Genomic DNA, 24,687 nt, shown 5'->3' on the forward strand with positions numbered 1-24,687 from the left:
AGCAGTTTTGAAAATTCATAATTAATAAAAAAGAATATTTAGGGGCTGTCATTTTGTCGACTCGTTTTGGAACTCGTTTTAGAAACGTGGGTATAATTGATATAATTTTTAATTTATTTTTGGTAAATTGCACATTTTAATGATTATCTTGTGGCAAAATTAAATGTTAAGTTCATCCTTGGAATGATTTGATTTTAATTTTTTTAACATCACATTAAATTACATTTCTAAATTTCAGAAATCTTCACTTGCACTCTTCACATAATTTGAACTTTCAATGGAGACAAAGTTCTAAAAACCTCATGAATGAGAGTTTTGGATTTTTTGCAGTAGACATCTTGATTTAAACATGAGATATGTGACAAATTGAATTTTAAATAACTTAAATAATTTATTCATAGACCTATCACATATTATATATTGAACCGTGAGTTTACATTATGCAAAATATCGTACATGTATGTTGTTGCCATTTAAAACGATGTAAATTAAAAATGAAAACATCCGTTCGGTGCTGGTGTTTTAAATAAAATTTTGGAAAACGTCAGAATTAAGTTTGCACACGTTTTTATTTTGGAAACAATAGTAAACGTGGAGTAGTTTTCATTTCCATTGAAAATTGTGTCAGTGATCGCGTGGAACTTGCATTGTTGTTGTTGTTTTAATTTCCATCTGTGTAGCTAATTTACAGTGAAATTTCTTTATAATGAAACGTGTTCATCATGGATTAACAACACCTCAAGCTCTCGGATGGATGGTCAGAATTATTTCCAGTAATGATTTTTTCATAAGTTCAAAAGTATGTAGTTTAAATAGACATTCAATCAGCAAGTGACAAAAATAATTCATGTATTAATTATTTATGTTTCAGACAAATCTGCAAATAAAGCGAAAGCTAGTGCCATTTACATGACAAGCGGTGCGATAGGTGCTTAATTCTGTAAATTTTTTTAATGGAAAGTTTATTTGTTGTTTGCATCGCTGTTACATTTTGAAAATAACACGTATCTCTTTTTTTGTAAAAAATATCAATTGTGTTACATAGGTATTGCATTTGTAGTTTTATAATTAATGGCGGGTTTATGTGAAGCAGTGTTTGATAACAAGTGACGTTTATAGTGGTATAAAATAAATACATAAATGATTTCTTTCAAATTGACGTGTGTATTATGTTACTGGCAAAGTGGAAATCAGTCAGTCCTCGAAATTCCTAATCAATCTGCAGAATGCCCAAATCGGCAGGCAATCTACGGATTGACCGTTGTATGTATGTATTAGTGTGTTCGCCGATTGATTTGCGTGTTTTAAACAATCTGCAAATGCTGCCCATCTCCAACAATCTGAAAACTCACAAGACCTAACCTTATTTTAACTAGTTCTTGTCAGTTGAAGTGAAGAGATGTATCCAGTAACGGATTATGCTTGTTTTTCCACACCTTCCAAAATGAAGTATCTAACCAAAAAAATTATCTGAAATTTAATGGACCACTTGGTGTTCACAACTGACACTTTATCAATTTCCTTAAGAGAAAATATATGGAATTAATAAATAAAATTCTTTTTTATTTTGTATAGGGTTCTGTATTTTTAAAATTTTATATGAATATTTTTATTACACCAGTGTAATTGTATGTTTTTGCATTTCTTCTTGAGACGAATACCTACGAGTACATTGTTCTTGACGTTTAGCACTGTTTTAATTTAAAATCTATTGTACTTTTTTTGGTTTCTTAATTTTGTAAGCTGAGTGAAAAACACATTACGGGTATCCATTATTACTAGCTCTCATTTTGACTAATAAGTACTAATTAAAGTGAGGAACTGAGGATAGTATCTTGTTAGTTTGCAGATTGGCTGAGCTACGCGGCATTTTGCAGATTGTTTAAAATATATCCAGCCAATCTGTGATCAGCCCGAAACAACAGTCACATCACAGATTGCAAACATTTGGGTATTCTATACATGATCTATTACATATTGTTAAGTGGACAAATAAATATCTTATATAATAATAATAATACAAATATCTTATCTATATGGTTTATATGTTCTTTGAAAAGTAGCGTTATTTTGAACTATTTAAAAATATTATTTAAAAATTATACTTATTCCGAAGTATGTACATAATCCTAATGTAGAAAACACAATAGATAAGTAAGAAATCTATTAAGTCTACAGTTTATTTCAATAACAGATAACGTGGATAGTATTACAAACATTCCTGGAATTTTTAGAAAATTTTGATAATAGATTAGAGGAGAAATTTTCGGTAACAGACTTGATGCTTTACTCATTCGTTTTAATCTGTTGAGTCAGCAAACTCCAGTTGTTTCCTAGCAGATAATATTAGAAAATAAGTTACCATACTAGAGTATACTCTACCATACTCTACTATACCATACATAAATTGCTCGGTATAGCACAATTATTTGTTAGCTTGTTAAATTATTTTTCAAAAGGATTACGTTATTATTAACGTGTTTTTATACATTTTTATATAGTAAATAAAATTATAAATATAAAATATTTGCCTTTTGATTTCATGAACACAATTAGTAACGTTCCATTTTTATATCATGCAACATCTTTTAATATGCATGGGCAAAGCGTAAGTATATTGTACTTCACTGATCGATTGTTTAAATCTTGCTACCTCATAATATTTTTTACGAACCAGCTCAGAAACAACACTAAAGCTAGTGTGACACGATACTAAATTTCACAGAAAATTCTGTAAAAATGACAAAGACAGACTATGATCCTGATCGAGGGTCTCTCTCATTTTCTAACAAATTTTCTACAAAATTTAGCATCGTGTCAAACTAGCTTTAAGCTAGTGTGACACGGTACTAAATTTCACAGAAAATTTACCAGTAAATTTCTGAGAAAATTTAGTAATAAATTTATCAGAAACTTGGAAGTAGTCTATTTGCAACGTGTTCTAAAATTTTGAGTAAAAATGTCAGAAAATCTGCGCAGAAACTACAAATTGGTACAGGCATCAGCTGATCGTTATAGCTACACAATGCGAAAGACCCAATAGAATCGAACGAATCCGAAGATTCAAAGGCAGGGCATGCGTTCTGGCTCAACTGTTTCAATTTGTGGCTTCTGCGCAAATTTTTGCTTATTTTTATTTGGATTTAGAACACGCAGTGGTAAATTTCTGCAAAAATTTACTACTAAATTTATTTAGTTATTTTGTGTATGACACGGTGTTCTAAATTTCCTAAAAAATGTACTACTAAGTTTTCTGTGAAATTTAGTACATACCGTGTCACACTAGCTTTACACTCATCTATCATAAATATGAATCGGAAAAAGTTAAATTAGATGGATTTGACAATACCTAACTAATTATAACGGGTGATCATTTAAATTTATCCTCAAAGTTGGCGTTGAAGAGTCGATTGTGAACGCACCACTTGTCAGTTTACAGAACAAAAACACAAACAACGCAAAAAGTGAGGTTAGATTTAAACAGCTCATCCGTGATCTCTAATCCATAGTACGCTCACAATCGACTCTTCAACGCATACTTTGATGATAAATTTAAATGAAGACCTGATATAATATTCAATAAAGCAATTCTGTTTGAAAGGGTGTAGGAAATTATATTAATGTTTTTTACTTTTGCTTGTTACTCATCTTATTTATACATACTTGTAATTGATGTATTTATATTTATATGACCTATAAAAATTTGGTCCTTGGATTGAGTAATGTAGGTACATTGTTGTAACTTATATGAATTTTGGAAGTACATATGTACTTTATTAATATGTAATAAGGAAAACTTATCATTTGTAGCAAATACATACAAATGTGAAGTATCAAATACATTAATACATGACGTATTCTAATTTTGCTTTCGAGGGTGAAATCTTGTAATGTAGTTTTTATTCTTAGATTATTTTTATGATTTTCCAGAAAATACCACGATTAAACTACAATTGTCTTTGAACTCAAACAGACGATCGAATTTGATGATTGGAATTAGGAAATAATGCCCACATACCGATAAAATATTTTTCTTAATGACTAACACTTGTACGTGCCTTTTTTTTAACAGCGTTATCATACTTACAGATAACAGTGTTAATAGTTTCCAAATAAAAAAAATGAGTCAAAGGAAAAATGTAATAAATGTAATATGAGATCAAAAATAAATATTACCAGGAAATATGTAAAAAAGTGTGAACAATAAATTAATCTTTTTAAGACATTTGTTAGTTAACCCTACTGTACCCCCGAAATCTTAAGTCGTTTTTTAAAATATTTTGTAGTCTAAAGTACGGTGTGATCAAGAATGAATTTGTTGGTAACAATTAGTTTTGGCAATTTTGAAATTTACCATCAAATGTTCATTTTTGTAATAGCATAAACATAACGGGCATAACCAAAAATGTTTTTAATGTCATCTCAAGTTAAATAATCCGCCAGTACCACTTACCAGACGAAAAACACCACTACTTTTCAATTGTTTCATTGCCAACAGACTCAATCATTGTTGATCACGCTGTATAAACCCTCATAAAAAAATAACTGCTGAGATGCATATTCAAAGGGTAAGAACACCCTTTGATAATGAAATAGGAAATTTGAAATTTTACGTTTTAACTTTGTATTTAGACACTTCTGTGGAGCGTGAAAAAATGAACATTTTTAGTTCTCTAGATAAAAGCGAAAAACAAAAAAAAACTCCGATTTTGGGTTTTGTGGCGGTTTATACTTTTAGCTTGATAACAAAATATAAATAAAGCGACTTATTGAGGGTACAGTAGGGTGACCTTCCTTATGCAATAATGGTATGTATCAAGTAGGTATAACGAGCATTCAAAAAGAAATGTGATGAAGTAGGCGGTGGGTTCCTCTTTTACAAACGCAGGTCGTCTTTTTAGTTGGTATGTTTTGAGATTTCTTTCAGATACATAACCTCACGTTGAGTATCATTTTATTACTTATTTTATTATTTATCAAATTATTAATTGAAAGTAAACACATGTAGCACATGCACCAACGTGAGTTAAATTTCACTACAGTTTAAAATATACGAAAACATTAGCGGCCCTTAGAGAACCAGGAAAGCTCTGGTTCATTGGTTCTAAAAAGAATTGCCTTTTCCAAAAGAAATAATTCACTTCACTGTTTGTTCGATGAGTAAATGATATTTGACATTTGACATTTTATTGTTTGACAGCTGATGAAGCTCCGCCATTCGTTCAAGAAAACAAAAGATTTTTGAGCGCTGTTTAGTTTCACTCAGAATCAGCCTCGACAACAGGAAATTCGAAAATTAAGTTTGCATTGTTTTAACTGTTTAAATTAAAAAGTTTATCGGTATCCAGTAAAACCGCACCAGCCAATATTCCAGACCTCACGAGCAATGACCTTCCTTGGTCATCTTGAGCTTTGCTTGGTAATGAAACGCGTCTCAAGATTCGTGGATTGGTGCTTTTTTCTTTTCCTTTCTGTAATCGATATGACAAAATCCCAACATCGTTTTTTGTCCGGGGTATCCGGTCAAAGATTAATCTTGGTATCATTTATGCAAGTGATGACATGACAGAGTGTTTCGAGTTCAAGTTTGCGAATAATTAATGATACAATTTTTATGAATCGACGTGTGACATTAAATTTTTTATATCTACACATGGAGATCTTGAAACGTATTGTGTAACATGGTTTTTTGTGTGGACGTGTGTGTGTATGATGAATGGAGAATTCAACAACAAACTTTTACAAATTAGCATTGATTAGTGCATGTAAATACATAGTTTGGCGTATTTAGGTTAACATTGCAAAATAACTTTTGCATAATTTCGTTAGCAATAATATGCCGTGCATTCCAAGAGATTTAAATGTGTAATATAAAACCCAATCTGACATGTGCTCAACCTTGAAATAACTAAGCGTTTTATGATTTCAATAAGCATTATACTCGGTTAATGCATTTTACGCTCGTATCATTGTCTTTAATGTCACGTGGTACTCGCGGTACCGTGTCATAACGACATTAAGAAATTTTTTACGAGACGGACATTCTTTTCTGTTTACGGCTGACCATAAGTAGTCCACGTTTGATTTATGTCGCTTTTCTTACATCTCAAGAAAATAAAAACACCAAACTATGCATTGGACGTATTCAGTTTAAAAACAAGAATCCTGAACAATTATTCATCTTGGAATGTCCGCACGTGATTAATAAAACTATCGAACCTAAGTGCAGAGCACTTGGAAATTACGTAAATGATGAAACATGTGAACTTATTAAAAGAGCTAAATGCACCTTTATTGCGTGAGCTAATGAGGGGATTACGCTGGAATTTATGTGGCTTATTACGCGCGCTTGTAGGTTTTCTCAGGATTGACGTTAGCACTTCTATGTTACGTTGTGTCTTTACGTTTAGAGAAATGCCACCGGCGTTAGTCACAAACTCGCAACCCACCCATTCCGGCGGAGAAAAATTTCGGTCACATTTCTGATTTAATTAGATAAAGGGGCAGTGGAGTACAATGTTTCCGGTTGAGTTGGGCGATGTATAGCGTTGGCTTTTACGGCTCACGTACCGTCACAGCCTAATGACAAAGGAATGTGGTTTTACAATTATTTACTTATCAAATGCATTTTACAATAGTAATTACATTAATCAGTGGTCGCGTTTTTGTACTTAATGCCGCTGTTAAACTTATTGGAATGTGGAAAACGGTCCGTCACTGGAAAAACGCGATTTCACTTGATTTTCCGTCGCTTTCTAATTTGAAACTCCCGCCAAATTGCAATTGCAAAACGACCACGCGCAGGTGTGCTTATCGCCATAAGTGGGACACCCCTGTTTTTTTGCACTTATCACGTACACAAACACTTGTTTTATCGCTTGTAGAACGAAAGTGGCAAGGCCGGAAAGACCTTATCACGCAAATATTCATTACTGGAAAAACAAATAGTTGCGGTAGACCTAACCGTTGTGTTACATTTAGATAAGATGCCGATTTCTAGGTTCGAGATAATTACGAAAAGTGACACAAGGACCTAGGATCCGCACGACTGCACGTCTGAATTTACAAAAAATAAAAGCTTGGATACCTGTGCCAACAGAAACAGTTGTCGTAACTTAATCCACAACACGACGTCGTGACAGATCTGTCAGTTTCCGGCGGTGCGACTATTAACTGTGTGGATCGAGTTGCGAGTGCAGTTTTTGTTGCAGAGGACCGACAGTATTGGCGAGAGACGGCAGGTTTCGCGTGATGCATGAAGATTATAATATCAACGAGGAGAGCCCACGTTTCTTATCCAATTTTTCTGGGTAAATAAAGAACGGCTGCACACCTACCCACAGACCGAAGCCTACACGCAGATTCGTTGTAAAAGTGAAATTACATATTAAGAAGAATGCACAGTTCCATTGTGAAGTGTTGATCACGTTTTCGTTTTCATGTTTGTGAGGAGTGACTCTAAGCGAAGATTTATTTGTTGCGGTTGATCATTATTAGTTGATCTCGTTTCAGCATAAGGAAACATTACTACAAATGGTGGGAACTTCTACCGGAAACACTACAGATTACTTGTTACTTTTATGTGGACGTTCTTTAATTCAGACTGACTTATTGCCTCATTAAGATGCAGAAAGAAAACGTTCTCCGATCATTAATAAAGTATTTTACTGGAATCATTGGTATTTTCTCTATGCCCTTATTCTGCTTGATCGAAACGAACCTGATGGGTATCATCCATCATTGCGTCAAATTAATGAAATGGTAAATGAACGAAATGAAGAGAGTGAAGTCATTTACGGCAACAATATTAATTATTCTATTATCTGCCGTCATAGATCATGTTTGAAGCTTTCAGGCATGAATTCGAACCGTTGTGGCAAATGATTTTTAGGGCACGATTCCATTAACAAAACAAAACAGATCACTTCCTTGAGACTAATGGTCTCGTGATTTGTAAATTGCGGATCGTATTAAATCCACTGTTTGCCTATAGCTGAGCAAGGTGATTTTTTCAACTACCGGAAAACACTCCTTAGACGGAGTGATTCAGTGAATTCCTGAAAAACTTCAACAAATATTTATAGAAGCTCTAATGTAAATGCCACCAAGTATTCTCGATACCAAAAATTCAAACACATCGATCGATGTAACCTCGGTAGCTGCTACTCGAGAAAATTAGCTATTGTTGGTATGACAGAACAATTAAATTGGACAAGTATTTCTTGTTCTCCTGACAAGTCATTTGTCAACTAATTACGTACATACAAGTGTAACCATTACAGGAATCTTACTTATTCAAATACATGGTATAATTACGGGGGAAGCTTTTAGTTTCCAGTTTTTGGACGGACCATCTCAGTAACGCCCTCGAAAGTAAATAATGTTATGTTATAACTTATAAGTGGTAGCCTTGTCGCTACTTCAACTCCTACTTCTACCCAAAACTAATTTTGATTAAAATATTTTTTTACTCTTGTACGTTTTGCAATTTAAATAGGACCTAAGACTAGACGACAAAGTCTTGGAGCAGGTTATTTTGCAAAAACGAGATAAATGGAACAACATTTCTGAAAACGTGCGCCGTATCTTGATAAACTGTCACTTGTCAATTTTGACACTTGTGTGGATTTTATTTTAAAAATGCTTTTCACTCTAAAACAATAATTATTCGTGACAGAATCCGATTTTCGAAATTGAAACGAAGAAAATGCCGACTGGGTTTGCCATTCAGAACTTTGTTGGAGTTTCGACAAAACATCATCACTATTCATCACGGATATTAGTATGATTGAAGCTCGGCCTTACTTACAATTTCAGAAGTTGTTTTCGAAATGCCTGCCCTTGTCTCATTTTTTGTTGATCATTTTATATTAATGTTTTAATATTATTATTGTTAGATTTGATTTGTATGAATGGGTACATGTCCGTTCTACTTTATCTAGATATTTATTGCAAAAATAAACGATGGTCAGAATTTTTTTGACATTAGATTGTTGAAATTCCCACAAAGCGGAAGCAGTTTCTCATATCTTAATATCTTTCATCTACTGGTTTACGTATGTGAAGAGGCATTTTTATATTTCACTGAAGGCCAGAGATATGCACCTACATAACACTCAACATAAGGAAGCACTCCAGATACCGTTATTATGTAGAATAAAAGGAAATCCAACATCAAAATCCAAACTAATTGGGAAGTAAACCTTTCAATTCGTTATCAAAATACAAAATTATTATCCTGCAAAACATTTACCACTCCGCAACGGAAAAACGCTTTTGTCTTTGATATTGTTAAAATACAAGATCACCAACAGCTTCTTGGTTACTTTGAATATCATTCCTGGTGACATTAACAGTGTCACTCACCCCGATTTAATGATTTTATTCTATTCTTTAGATGCTTAGCTTAAAGGATGTTGATTATCTCGTTTAAATTTTATGGATGACTGCAAATACACGTATTAGATCTCTTTTAATAGCCGTAATTTACAACTATCATGAATTTACATTATCACTGTTACATCCTGCACTAAAAAACAACAGTCAAACACTGTTAATAACATTTTATTTTCGTAGTAAATACTTTGTGTAATAATCGTGTGAGCCACTTCTTAGTTGAATAGCGTCTCACATCACCACGTCGATAAGAAAACGGGAAATCACTAAGATTATTGTCTACTTATTACCAAACAAGTGTAGAGTATCTAATGTATGTCCACGAGGGTGTATTCTGGTACAATTCTAAAATTCTATAGGTGCGTTACTGTCGCTGTATTTTACGAGTAACATGTCGTGATTATTCTAAAAAGTGATTCTTTTGTGGCAGTAGTGAATAATTTAAGTTTAGAAAATCTTGTGTGGTGTACTTTTGACAGAGTGTTGGGTCAACATAGTATGAAAAATTCAAGCTGCTTGGTGCACATGACGATAATTTGTAGTGATTTTTTTAAATAAAATTCTAAGGTGGCCGTAATGGTGCCACTATTATACTCTTGTTCGCGTTTAAATTTTAACTTTCTCTGCTTCTTCTAGTTCGGGTCAAGACGCTTCAAACTGGTACAAAAAGAGTTCGAGTTTATGGGCGAAAAAATCGTCTGAAGGACAAAAAATCCGAGCTGAAGCTCTCCAACTGGTGTTTTAATTATGTTTATTTTTATCTGCAACAATGATTTTGATGTCGTATGGTAATCAGGATACATATTTCAGAGGAGAATACCACGATGGTGACCTTGTTTTTTCTTGTAAATGTGTTATTCTTGAAAATTAGAATTTGTTTATTGGTGAGGAATTTGTCGGGCGCATGTGGAAAATTTTAATTGCGAACTGTCGCCCCGAGCAACCGGATTGTTTTACAGATAGATCATCAATTTACTCCATAATTGAATTAAAGTAATAACATCGGAAAAACCTTTGGAAGTGTCGTGAGTAAACAGTTTTTTTCAGCGTGTTTAGAAGCGAACGGATATGTTTATGAATGGTTCCAAAATAGTCGTCCTGAATAATTTAATTGACTAACACAAGATGTAAGTCTGAAACACATCAGAACAACGAATTAACCTATAAACATAATGACGGTAGGTAACTAGTAGGATTCGGAAAAAACCGTTTCATACTTCCTGTCTGCGTTAAAATTAGAAATTCTGCTTAGATAGTAAATTTGATTTTTACCACTGTTTTTAGTGCTTTTTTTTTCGAGTTGTTTCACGACTGGTGTCTTCAAAAGGTAATCCCATAACTGGCCAAACGTGGGATGTTGCATCCATACCCGTTTCGACTCGTTTTATTCTACTGGACTGGAATGTCTTGCCATTTTTGTAACAATGATTGTAACCAAACTGATCAATGAAATGCTACCACAAACGAGCCGATTCATTGCGGAATTTCTAATCGACTGAGAAGTGTGGGAGTGTGGCCCGCGCGAAGGCCCGTACGCCCCACTGGGGACAACCGAGAAGGGGTTGAAGATCGCCATTTTACGAATAAAAACATTGAGAGCGCTGACCATTATTTGTGAAAAAACTAAAAAAGTGTAAAACCGCGATTGATCGTCAGCTCTTGGAGGTTATGTTGATACGGTTGACAGTTGTAAAAAATGGAGTAATTAGGTTGGCAGCAGTTGGAGTAATTCAGTGCTTGAAAATTCTTGCGGTTGCTCGGTATAAACAATTTTGATTTGATTGCGAGCATTCCGGTGTGTTTTTGTCCATCTGAAGATAGATAACACCATTACCAGAAACTTAATTATCACCACTGTGGAGCAAGTAACCGTTGAAAAATTCCATTATCATATTTGGGTCCCTGGGGTCATTTTACATAATTGTAATCTCATCGCTGAGCTGCTGATGCGGCTAGAAAAAAATAATCTTTCGGAGAATCAGGCAATTTAATCTTAGCTGTTCGATGTTTCCAGCAGACGAGACTGTCCAGGGGCCAGAAATTTCCGAGAAAAAACTCATAATTTTTCAGGTATTAAAAATAATTTGCATAAAAATTTATAGGAGCACGTGTCTGGAAGGTGCGAAAGGTTGCGGTGGCCGTAAAGTGGAAGAAAATTCGAAAACGCTCCCCATTTGGTAGTGTTTGCACTTCTGGCAAACATTACTCTAGTAGCGAAATCCTGATGTATGTCAATATGCAGTATGCACACATTCATACGTGTATTTTGTACACAAACACGCCCAGGCAGATGGTGTGAGTACCATTCGAAGGTCATCTGCATTCCTCGATGGTCCGCGGACGGCGCCCCGAAATCATTGTTATTATTATTATTAAGATGGTTAAAAATGCGCATCCCTTCTGTCCGATAGAGGCGCTATCGGCCATTAGTTACGCCAGCCGTCTGCGATGCAACCAACCATGAATGGAATGCTGAATAATATCGCATTAGATGAACCGGTTAAATAAACAAATTAGCCTGCCAGGTAGTGTTTTTCATAAACAACCTACATGCTAACTTAATCGTTGACGATCTCGCTATTTGTAATTATTGCCTTTGGTCTGTGTTGACAACAATGTTACCATTTACGTTGGCGCCGAACCGATCATCTGACAGGTTTTCTAAAGACTTTTCTTCGATCAGATCTCCGTTTTGTAGTTGCGCAACGGCATTTTTGTCTCGCCGATTAAGTTTCACAATGCTTTCACAAGACAAGCGGACATTTAAATTCTTCTGTTTTATTATATAATCGCAATAATCTCATTTATGGGACAGGCGCATCTTTGCGATGAAGTCACGCGTTCTTAATTTCACGTGTGCCTAATTACAAAATTCAGTTTGTAAAAGCGCGCCAAAAACTACCAATACCGCGCGACTATTTACTTCGTCGCTATGCGACAAGCGCACACAAATGCCTGCAAATTAAATTTTAAAAAATACAAAGTGAGGTCCCGGATTTTCTGGACATTACCGGATTTACCATATTGACCTAGAATACTACCTATCTTTTTTCAGTTCTTTTATTACTTTTCGTTTAAAATTGCTATGATAATTTTTATATGCAAAACATTCCTTCTTGTCACCGCATCATAGTATTGACCAACTATTGCCACTAGAAAATAAAGTTATCGCTTAGCTAGTGATACCAGTAGACCAGGAACCTATTTTAAAAATGACGGTGATTGTTATCAGTGTACCTAATAAGTTGCTTGTGTTTATTTATGGAAAAATTTAAACGTCATTGAACTAAAATCTTTTAATCGATTATTTAGCTATTAACAGGTAATTCACCTTTTCACGGTTGGTATTAACCCTAATAATAGCGTTTATTGTAATTTTACTTAAACCGTGTGACACGGAAGTTGAATTTATAGTGTGTTTGTGCTAGTACTGAATTTTGTAACCGTTGAAACTACATGCGCCACGTTAATTTTACATCGTTAATCCAAGAAACGCAAGTTTTTATATTCTTTTGTTTTGTTTATAGTGTTTTTGAAGTCTTAAGATCAACGAAATAAAGTCGTTTTTAGGTAGGGTCTTAATTCTATTGAAGAGGTACAGTTGCGGCCGTTGAAATCTCAGACAGGAAAGATTTAAACACTCTGTATAAATTCCGAAATTTGATTAGCGTAAACAGGATTTTCATCAAGGATTATAAAATCAGTGTCAGTATTTGACATATTAGGTCAGAATCGCGCGTAACTTTTGAAATGCCGCAATGATCTGATTTGCAAAAATGTGTTTGACTGAGGGACGGTGTGAGTATGAGCCATTGCGAGAGAAATTAATGTGGATAATGTTTGAGTGATATTTTGAGAAACGTCACTTTCAATACCATTTACAAAGCTAAAAGTTTGGCGTTATCAACGGCCGCAACTGTACCTACTGTCGCGAACAATAAATTTTGGTCGTCAAGGTCATTTCAAAATTTGGTTAGATTGTCACAGATTTAAAAAAATTCCCTGCCAAAGTGTCAAAAAATTGAGAAAAAAATGACAATTAATGTCATACAGCATGATGATAGGTTATGATATTTACAATGGAGCATTTTTGATTGCGTCAAAAATGACCTTGACGACCAAAATTTATTGCTCGCGACTGTACATAAAAAGTCTTTCCTTAAATTTCTTTCCTTGCTAGTTTCAAAGCAATACATTCTCATAGCAACAAAATAAATGAAATGTTCGAGATTTTCCAAACAACAACGTAAAGTGCTTGCTTTATTTTTAATGCCTGGATTAATTATTATTATAGAGACGTCAATGTGTTTTATGTTAATTTTACACTGGAAAATGTCGGTCCAATAAAATGGTACAATGGCCTTTATATTAATTAGATCTAATTTAGCGTTCTATTTTATGTTCACGTTTTATATTTTTTTTTAATCGAGTATAAATAACTGAAAAAATATACCCGTATAAAAAAGTTTAATGTTGGTTGTAAGCGATATTTGTGAAATTGGTTTTTTACAGTTGAAGACGTGGTGTTTTCGCATGTTTCTTAGAAGCATCCGAGATATTTCCTGTGTGTAGTAAATCAGATAAGAAAGTGATACTGAGAATTCGCTTCTTTGTCTACAAAATTACCATTTTGATATAATAATGAATTAAAAAACCGAAAAGAGTGAAGTTTTACTCGTTAAAATTCCAGCACAATGGACAATTAATATGTAAATTTCCACCATCCGCGGAGTGTCACTGTCAACATCAACGACCTCTGTCGTAAAAATTTCACTTGTAATTCTTTGTGCAAAGGCTCGAAAAGTGTCGAGGAATTTGCAGCGGCTCTTTCCTGGAAGCGTTTATAAGCGATTTTCGACTTTGCTGCTGCAAAATTGCTAGGTGCGTCGTGATTCGAGATTAATGATAGGGTTCGGCAGGAGTGATATATTTTGGCAGGAATTTCGGTATTTTACGGTGTCCGTTTTGTGTTGCAGGTGAGCGGGCAACCCCCTTGAAGAGATGAGCGGGTCATGCGCGCCGGCCTGTGCACGGTAAGCGCCCCTCTGGCCGCGTGCAGCCCGGCAGCAGCGCTACCCCCTTCGGCTCGCTTTCTGGCGCTACATTTGCTGCACCAACAGACACTCTATTTCATCGTACAAGCGAAATCGAGAGTCAGAGAACTATACCAGCAGACATGCCTCCACTTCGCCCAGCAGGGTATGCTCGACACCGACCTCTTCGGCCTAGCCCTCATTTGCGGTAAGTTCTCCCCCGACCACTGTACCCTTAATTTCAACTCTCGAAAGACATCTTCGCCTACGACATTCTTACGAGTATGTAAACTTCGAGACGTGAAAGTTTCATGTTTCAGATATTATTTAATTGATACAGAATGACAGAAACAGATACACCTAAACGTTATTTTTGTCATCTGGAAGGAACAGTACTTAACAAAAAGAGAAATATTTTTGCCACATTTTCGTTAGCGTTTATTTAAATGTTTACAGCCTGGAACTAATGAACTCTTCACCGGATCATGTAAAACCTGTTAAATTAGGAACAAGGATATTCGGATTCACTTCTGTTCCTACTTAGCATTTAAAATTCGGGGAATCAGTGTTTTTGCCAAGACCGAACTAGGAAGGTTAGCATAACCTTGTTCTTAAAGTGGAATTGTTTATCACCGGAAGGGAAATTTTATTTCACTGCTGAAGGGATTTGAATGATACGACATTATACTAGTTATTAAATTAGTGTTTTTTTTTATTCATTCCTTTATAAATTTTAAAGATGTTGGCAATATTCTTAGTTCCATTCCTTTTACTAATTTGAGAATGGATTATTGATAATAAAACAAAGTCAAATTTCACTTTTATTTTATTTTATAAAAAATGATTCTATGGTAAGTATTATGAAGTTCTAGTTCTGTCCAGACGATGAAAATTAATGTGTAATTTATCTTGATCTTTAAATGATTTTGCTTGCGTAAAAGTAATCCTGTTCGTGCATTTTAACATACATACAGGCTGGACCATCGTGGAGCATATTCTCAATAAACCATATTTCTTTCGAATCATCCTAGAAATTTGAATTTTACGGTCAATAATCTAGATTGAAAATACTACATGATTTTTTTTATTTTTTCAAACAGACGCTCCAAATAGCGTCAGGACGCTAAAAATTGAAAAAATCGAAATATTTTTTTTCTAATTTTGACATATAAAGTGACACTTTTCAAAATTAATTGACGTTTGGAAACGTCACACTTTTCGTAACTGGTTACGAAAAGTAAAATCTTTCCTAACTGGTTAGGACATTGTCATATTTTGTGTTTTTAAGCAAAATAACCGTGCCTACGTACCTACTTGATATTTTAACACAATAATAATTTATTATTAATGAAATTCATTACTTCGTTTAACGTTTGAAGAAACTTTTTTTTTGTCAAAATTAGAAAATATTTTTTATCGACTCCCTGGATTGAAAATACCACAGAGAACTCATTCTGGTATTAAAAATTATGAAGGAGTCATTTATTTCAAATTAATTGACATAATAATTTTTGGTACCAAAATGTGAGTAATTTATGACGACGGTACAATGGTCGCTTACCGCAAACAACCAGCTGTAAATTATAACTGGCGGTACGGTCCTGGATTTGTATGGTATTGGAGACCCTTTTATTAAACTTTACCACCGTTTGATGATTTCCGTCATTTTAAAATACGTACTAGACTACGTCCACTGATAGAATGCATTTTTTTAAATATCCTTAGATAACAAAATCCCTAAACCATAACATTCAAATATTAAGAGCGTATCATAGATTGTGTTGGTAATATCTTGAAGCATTCGCGCCACTGATTCTCATTGGTTGTTACGAAACCCACGCGAAAAATAAATTATGACATTTCAAATTTGAAATTGTCAGTTCTGTCAAAGTGGTTTAAGCATTTAGATTTGCGATTTTTCATCTTTAGAGCTTTGTTTTGCGATTCTCTGGTTTTAAAAGTTATTAGTTTTGATCGTGTTGCTGTTTTGATCTGTTCCGTTGCGATTTTTTGTTGATTTTTTTAAATTTGTTAAGTGCCTCAAGAATCTAATTACAAACATCGAAAATGATACAGAAGTAATTTTTGTTCAAGCATTAAATAGGAGTACATATTAAAAAATAATCTCTTGCTTGTGTTTAGCCATTTCCGAAAAAAGCTGGATGTTTTAATTTCAGTAGCCAGCTTTTTCGGAAATTCGAAAATGTATTTTATTTTATTCCGTCGGGCACATAATTACTCGTATTAATAAAACCTAATATATTACCCCTCCTACTGTACTGAAGTTTTCTTTCGTCTTTCATCTTTCCTAAGTGCAAACATGCAGAATAATAATAAAACATCACGTGTAAATCTGCTCTTTCCATTTTTTTAAATTTCGCGCCGGATCTATTTGTTGTAGCGTAGAGTGAACATTTTTAGTAACATTTATGTCAAGCAATCTATGAGTGGACAGAGTTTACCATAAAATATGCTACCACTTTGTTCGTAGATGTTAAATATCGATTTATTCAGTTATGTATTATCCTGATTTAAATACCAACTTTTGTATAATCAAAATCGATCCGGATTGCTTTATTACTTTGATAATAAAACAAAGTCAAATTTCACTTTTGTTTTATTTTATAAAAAATGATTCCGCCATTTCGTACATCGGAAATTGAAGATTGTACCTTCTAAATTTCAATTTTTCTTTGATACCTAATTAAAAAAGGGTTTTATCGCAAATATGCTATACGATGGTCCACCCTATATAATAATGATTAAATAATTTAACAACAAGGTAGTGTAATGGCAGAGATTTTTTAATATTTGATGTAAAAAATCAAATAGAAAGTTTAGGAGAGTATATTGATATAGTTAGTCTTGGTTTCTAATAAACGAATGAGAATGCCGTTGTCATGGAAATTAAGTGTAAACAATGATAAGTGCATGTCGAGATAAATTTGAATTTTAACAAAATCGACTACAGTTCAGTGATCATTTTTGAAGGGATTATCTGACAAGACAATTTTTAATGATATGATTAGCAGATATCAGTAAATTTGTGATACATTGTTGTCTTCAGAATAAAATTCTCTATCAGAATTACTAAAAAAAAGTATGTTTTCGTTTGAAAAAAAATATTTTGACAGTTTAACCTTGAAGTCGTTGGGGCTTTACGTGAATTTTGTAGGCCATTTTGTAGCCTATTCACAACCATTTAATTTGGTGTATAGACAATTAAAATCCTCCGATAAATAAGGGAGCTATCGACTCGTCTTTTTTTGGGACACCTGTATAAAACGCAACAATACCTGATTAAAGCATATAAAGATGATTGCAGTACCTCTCAAACATAAAAATTGCTTGTACGTCCCTACAGACAAAAGTCAAACCTGCGTGCTGCCAACTACATGCAACAAATACTACTAGAAACTAGAAGGTAGCTGTACCAATCTTATTTTGTATCTAGTGGACGGATAGTAATGAACTCGACTTTATTTCCGAAATTAGTCAAGTCTTAAAAAGATTTACCTTATGCGAGATATGTAGTTTCTTTTTACACAAAGCTAGAAACTTATCAATACCTTCATACGTAAATATGTACTCGTGTTTACTTCACTTTTTTCAACATCCCAAAATTCGGCAGCTTACTGGCCTTAAACCCCAAACACTCTGTAGATCCAGCAGGCAATCAATCAATATGTAGATACCTTGCTTTATTATGTGAGCTTATTTTAAAGCTTCCTGATCTGAAATGCAACTATTGCTTTCTGAAATACAATTTACCAAATCTGAATTACGAATTTTGTTTTGTGTAATCAAATTTACTAACTTGAAGTAAATTACAAATTATGTTTTCTGAAATCAAATGTACTAATGTAAACAACTGACACTTTCTGAAATTAAATTTACTAATCTGAATTTTCAGAAATACATTTGAACAAGGTGTAGCTATTTTTGTATCGAGCGATCAAATTAATTTGTAATCGAGTCATCCATGGATTTGAATCCGTATGTCTTTGCGATTGATATGTCGAGATCTAACCTGTGTTTCTATCTGTGTTTATTGGAGCGTGAAGTTCAAGTAACGACATACGATTTCGGATTCATGGGTAACTCGATTACAAATTAATTTGATCGCTCTTTAGTACGACACTGCACCAATTGCATTTTTTCAGTACATACTGTTTGTTCATCGCTGTTTCTCTGTATAAATCAAGAGTTGAAATATTAGCGCATATCTTCTGAATTATTTCTTTTTCGGTATCATTATTTATTTCTTTTGAAGGTCAGCAAATTACACTCTGTGTGAAAATGCTTTTGTAGCTGTAGGTCAGGTAAATAGGCAAATACAGAAACATAACTAGGAAGTCCTTATACAAGTTGTTTGCGATTATGTGGCCAAAACGGACAAATGAGCGCTAAATGCAACTCCAAACATTGATGTAGAATCGTAGATGGTTTTGCAGTTAGTCATCTGTGTAAATTCGAGTTCGCCGGAGCAAGAACCAATATTTGAACTGTTGGAAGAGGTTACCAGGACGATTAAATTTTCAGAAGTTAACCGGGGATAAACCCGTCGCAAACCCACACCCGTGCACGTCGGACATTACGATTTCTCCTTGCCTATTTTACTATTTGTCGTGTTTCGTGTAGGTATTAGGGTGTTATGTGTTCCGTGTGCCGTTATTAAAATGCGTAAAGGTCGAATACTCCTTTTCGGAGCATCCGAACACCGAACAGCTCCAGTTTCTTTAAGACAGGCATCTGGTAGCGCGCATCACAGCAGGCCGGGCCAGGTCAATAAAAAATCGAGTCAGCCGTGGGCTAAAAAACGCGACTAAAAAAACAATGGAGAGCCGCGGCTAAAGACAGGTAGCCGAGCCAAGCGGAAGGGGAGAGGGGGATCAGGATCATTTGTATACTCGGGGAATGTGCCCGACCCGGTACAGTCGATGTCAAAACCACCAGGGCAACTTTAAGATGCCTATCTGACAACAATACGGACGCTTTTAAAAACACTTTTTTGGATTTTAAAAGTTAAAGGTGAAGAGATCAAGATAAGAGGAATCTCTTCTATGTTGGGAAAAATCTTCAGATCTTGATGTTAAAATTTTTTGACAATTCTACCATTTGGAAGGCAGACGGATCCTAACCATTTTCGCATTCGCATTCTTGTCGAAAATAAAATCGGGTGTTCATTTAATTTCTTCTCAAAGTGGGCGTTGAAGAGTTGATCGTGAACGCAACGCTCCACGGATTACAGATCACGGGTCAGCTGTTTAAATCTAACCTCACTTTTTGCGTTGTTTGTGTTTTTATTCTGTAGACGGATGAGTGCACCGTTCACAATCGACTCTTCAACGCCAACTTTGAGGATATATTTAAATGAATTTAATATGATATTAATGTGTATTTAGCCTAACGAACAAAGTCTTGCAGGACATACGGAACATAATATGTATACAATTACGAATATAAATAATAGGAGGATTACCTAACAAACAAACAAAAGTAAAAGACATACCTAGATACAACTTCCTACACCCTCTCAGATGGTTAAGAAAATTACTGAAATTTTAATAAAGAAATAGATAGAAATGTTACTATGTCGGTTGAAAACTAATTAAAGATAGAAAGAAGGTAGAATTTTTGACAGAAGGCAAGACGAATGAAATGTGAAAATTCTTGTTGTCAGAATGTTTATCTCAGTGAGATATTTAAGAGAGATGTATACATTATAATTTGTATGAGATATATTTTATTCATGAACGTCACATGTAATTTTTATGTAAATCATAATTATTGGTACATGTGTACCATTGTTTGGAGAGAACAGTTCTTCGTACGCGTGGAGCTACCTATTTTGTAATAAAAGAAATCAGCTGACTGTCAGCAGCGTAAATCTGATAGAAGATTGGACAATGAGACTTTCTCCGATTTAAAAAATATTCCGAATGACAATTTGAAATGCAAAGCCGTTTAAAGGTTCGACTAAAACGATCATTTGAATCTAGATTGTTTTAGATTTGGTGAAATTTGCGTCACGCGAGGAAACGTGATGTGGTGTGGTAACGTTGAATCAATCGCAGACGTGCCTTCTGACTGCCATGTCATATTGAAACCGCATTAATTCATGATGAATAACATTTCTTAACTGTACGAACAATGGAAAGAGTATCAATCGGCACATATTGTAATAGGAAATATGAAAAATCGACGGGCAGTTCTAAGTGTAGTTCTTTGGCCTTCGCTTGTTTCATAAGTGTCATTTTTTATCTGTAAGTAAACACGGTGGTTAAGACCGGTGTTCGTAAACTGTTTTTCTTGTAATTGTTTCTGACATTTAGTTAATACAGGGAAAACCTTTTGTCGGTTTTTACAGCTTCCACAGCTAACTTGAGTCAATATTTATTTACCAAACTGGGGTTACGACAATGTCAAGCCGTTCGATTTTTTTTTTGTCGTTGTGTCACCAGTTCTGTCATTCTACATCGTTTGCAACTTCGAATCAAGCTAAGACGTGCATTCGACATTAAGTGTGAGTTTTTGTACAAAGAAAACATGAAAATATGTTGTTGTATAAGAGGGCAAAAACTGATTATGATTATAGTTTTTTTGTAATTTAAATTTGTGGTATGTTATTATTAATAAATTATTGTTGTGGCTCCGTAATTATAGCAGTACGCTAGGAATTTGTTGAAGTTAACCGACATTCTTTTTTAATGGCACTCGGTCCCGTAAGGGAATTTTCTTAAAAATCGACTCAATTATTTACACATAGTCAATTCGAGACGGCTGTCATTTTGACATGGTTAGTACTGTTTTGACAATGTAATATCTATTAATGCAACAACTATGCCACTTAATTTGTATCATATCGGGAAGGCTGTCACGTTTGTAACAGATTTAATTTATTTGTTTAATAACATAGCAGTAGGTTACATACCTCCGGTTTTCTTCTATTTTTTTCAAAGATTGATGATGACATTGCATCGTCAAATTATTTATGTAAATGGAGGTGCGGCCGTAAAAAGTATGACAAATAAAAAAACCTCGCACATTCTTGTTTTCATACTGAGATTTTCCGTAGACATCCGAAACGAGCGAGAAAGGAATAGATTTGCAATAAATTAAAATTCAAATATTTGTATTTAAATTGGCGTTCCTCGAAGACGGCGTGGGCCGCTCTTTAATACCGTTTTGTCCTTCGAGCCGGATAATTCGATGGTTCTTTTTTTTTATTAATTTGTCCATCTTTAATCGGGACTGATTAGTGTGGTAGATGGTATCAGGAGTGATGTTGCAATAGCTAGGATATGCTGGGTGTTCGCCTGAGGCTGCGGCCCGGTGGGGCGAGCAGTGACGAGGAGGCCGCTCGGAATGCGGTCCGGCGCTGCCACATTCCTGCCAACCTCTCTGACAGTACACTCGGAGAGATAAAACTCCGCAACTACAACTCTTTCACGGTCCTGCCTCACTTTATTCAGGAAGCTTGCTAGACCAAACCCAAACAACTTAAGATGGATTGATGCGACACGTCGCCAGACCAACTGCCATCGATTCGTTTTGATCCATCGACGAACGAGAGAAAGATTTTTGCCCGTTCCGCGAAGGTTCACGTACAAGACCAAGGAGTCGTGAAGATGTGATTTGTGAAATTTTAATCAAAACATAAGAGGTTTTTCTGACTAAATCTAAATGGTAGTCAATGGTTCAGAATAGATGAATGAGGCAATTTACGTATTTTGCATTATGGATAGTAGAATGTGTAACAAGAACTTACTGTTAATTCTAATTAATTCTAAGTAAATGAGATGAAAGATTATGTGTGTTATGTGATAGTTCATTGTAAGATTTTATTCTATAGTTTGTTTAGTTTTTTTTATAAGTATCGTTAGGTGTGACCTGTTTTACTAAACTTTTGATGACACATTCCTAAGAAACGTCAGAAATATCGGCGAAATCATATTTTGCCGTGGGAATTATTTTTAATTATTAATATATCCGGATAAAGTTCTTTTCGCAATCAATCACATGGGTATAATGAGCTGTGTTGAGTAATCTTTGTTGAAAGAGATATGAACCAACAGTAATAAAATCACAAATTTGTACCAACCCTTACGAGAAAAAAATTCTCATACTTTTGACCGTTCAAAGGAATTTGAATAATCTAATGTGCTAAGGTGTTGATATGTCCATCCGTCAGATGTAAATACAGTTCACTTTTCTTATAATAGAATAAATATTTTGATGAGAGACACTCAGAAAAAATATTTTTTTGTTGGACACTGTCAGAATTTGAGAATTTTCTCTTATGTGAACGGATTTTGATAAATGTCACAACTTGTCAAAACGAAACGTCTAGCTAATTTTAAAGGTTTTAAGCGATTTGGAGCCTTTAAGGGGCTCGTAAGTGTAAGAAATGCTTTTGTGCTGTTCTGGAAGATCCCATTAGAGTCTCAGTACTGACTACAAATAGTCCAAAAGGACAGACTGATTTAATTACCTATTAATAGATATTATACTATCTTAGTATCTGTCGATTTTATCTTAATTGCTTAAATAGATATTTTTGTATTAAGGGCGTGAATGAGGCGATTTTGGCCCGCGGCGGAATTATAAGCACGAGGCCCGAAGGGCCGAGGGATTATAAGACGCCAAAGGGCCAAAATCGCCGTTCACGCCCGAAATCCAAACATTATTTTTTGTAAAGTCATAAATCATTCAAATCCACCTTAAAGCTTTGAAAAAATAAATGACATGATTCGTTCTCAAAAATCAAGAGTTATGTTGTTGGTTGCCAATGTGATGCAACAAATAAAATAGCTATTAAAATTAATTGTTGTTCTTTTAGGCCTTAGGGTGCAAAAGGCATTATTTACGCCTGCAAATTACTGTATTAATGACTTCATTTTGATACGATTTTACAAAAAATAGTTTTTTATTTGTTCGACACTGTCAGAATTTGAGAATTTTCTCCTGTGTGAACGGATTTTGATAAATGTCGCAACTTGTCAAAACGAAACGTCAAGCTAATTTTAAAGATTTTAAGCGATTTGGAGCCTTTAAGGGGCTCGTCCAACAAAAAAACGTTGTATTCAACTCGTTCGTGTGAAAATTGGGCCTTTTTTGGCACTCGTGGGCCTTTAAAACGGGCCCACTCATGCCAAAAAGCTCAATTTACACACGAACTCGTTAAATAAACTATTTAACTATTACTATTCTTTCTAATTTTGAAGGAGTTCAAAAATCGTTTTTTAGGAACTATTTGAAATACGGTATCATTGTATGACTGACATTTCTAAAAATAAATAAATTAGTCACTATAATCGAAACTTTTTTGTGCATTTAGTGGAAAAGAGCTACTACGATCGACACAAAACAGTAAAAAAAAAGATTCAGATTATTCGTTAGCAACACTTCTCCAGTTAGAAACGTTCTCTTTTTTCCACAAATTAAAAGTTCTATAACTCTTGGTACTTTTTCTTCGATTTTAATGGAATTTTATTTGAAATAGCTTCTGCAGCTTCTTGAGATATATGGGTATTTCCTGGACTTTTGTGGTTGTTAGCTGTTAAGCTTAAAGTCCGTTTTTAATAATAGTCCGATGGATCAATTAATAAGCAGAACAACTGTTATTGCTATCTCTTTTCAACATAATGTAAAACAACTATTGAACTCTCGTACAATGGCGGACAAAAAATTTCGTCCTCCACTCACGTATGCGGTAAAGCAGCCTTTAGGAACGAATAACCTCACTTGACAGGTTGACATGTGTCAATCAAATAGTGTCTATGTTGTTATGGGTGACTGTAATAAATTTCAAATTTTAATTTGCAAACGTCAATCATAATGACAATAAAGGTTAAACTACACCCAATTTTTGTGAAATGACAGGAAAAGGGTGGACGAAATTTTTTGAATAGTAGGTACGGATTGTATTAAGCGCGTCCCACTATGCTTCTCGCTTTGGGCTTGTGCAGTTAGAGCAAGATGCGAGTTGTACGTTTATTGCATTAGCGACCTCAAATTTTTAGGTTAGGTTTTACCACATGACAAATAATTGTCATTATTTATTTCTAGAATCTTAACCTAAAAAGCGAATCAACCGACTAGGCGTACCATTTATTCGGGAGTGCCAACCCACTAAATTTGTCTCAATCATTAAAAGTCACCCGGTATATAGGATTATAGCGATATTTATTGTTTGACAACACAAATCAACAGGTGGTGGATCTTTCATAAAGTCCATTCAAAAATCAAAAAACCA

At 34.4% G+C, this 24,687-nt stretch overlaps 1 protein-coding gene across 3 annotated transcripts in view; it reads left to right on the forward strand.

Moving 5' to 3' along the window:
- The window catches only part of ex (expanded), a 39,469-nt gene that overhangs the window by 827 nt on the left and 13,955 nt on the right, over positions 1-24,687 (forward strand). The window contains exons 1-3 of one of the 3 annotated variants that reach the window (XM_069043227.1): positions 9,806-10,389; positions 10,444-10,574; positions 14,373-14,637. The exons of 1 other annotated variant lie outside the window; for it this stretch is intronic. In XM_069043227.1, coding sequence (XP_068899328.1) covers positions 14,409-14,637 — 229 coding nt within the window. In that variant the 5' untranslated portion in view covers positions 9,806-10,389; positions 10,444-10,574; positions 14,373-14,408. Of the gene's footprint in view, positions 1-9,805; positions 10,390-10,443; positions 10,575-14,372; positions 14,638-24,687 lie in introns of those variants that run through there. One more of the 3 variants, XM_069043226.1, reaches the window with a different exon arrangement.

The sequence above is a fragment of the Tenebrio molitor genome, chromosome 3, assembly GCF_963966145.1.
Source record: "Tenebrio molitor chromosome 3, icTenMoli1.1, whole genome shotgun sequence".
Taxonomy (NCBI): Eukaryota; Metazoa; Arthropoda; class Insecta; order Coleoptera; family Tenebrionidae; genus Tenebrio; species Tenebrio molitor.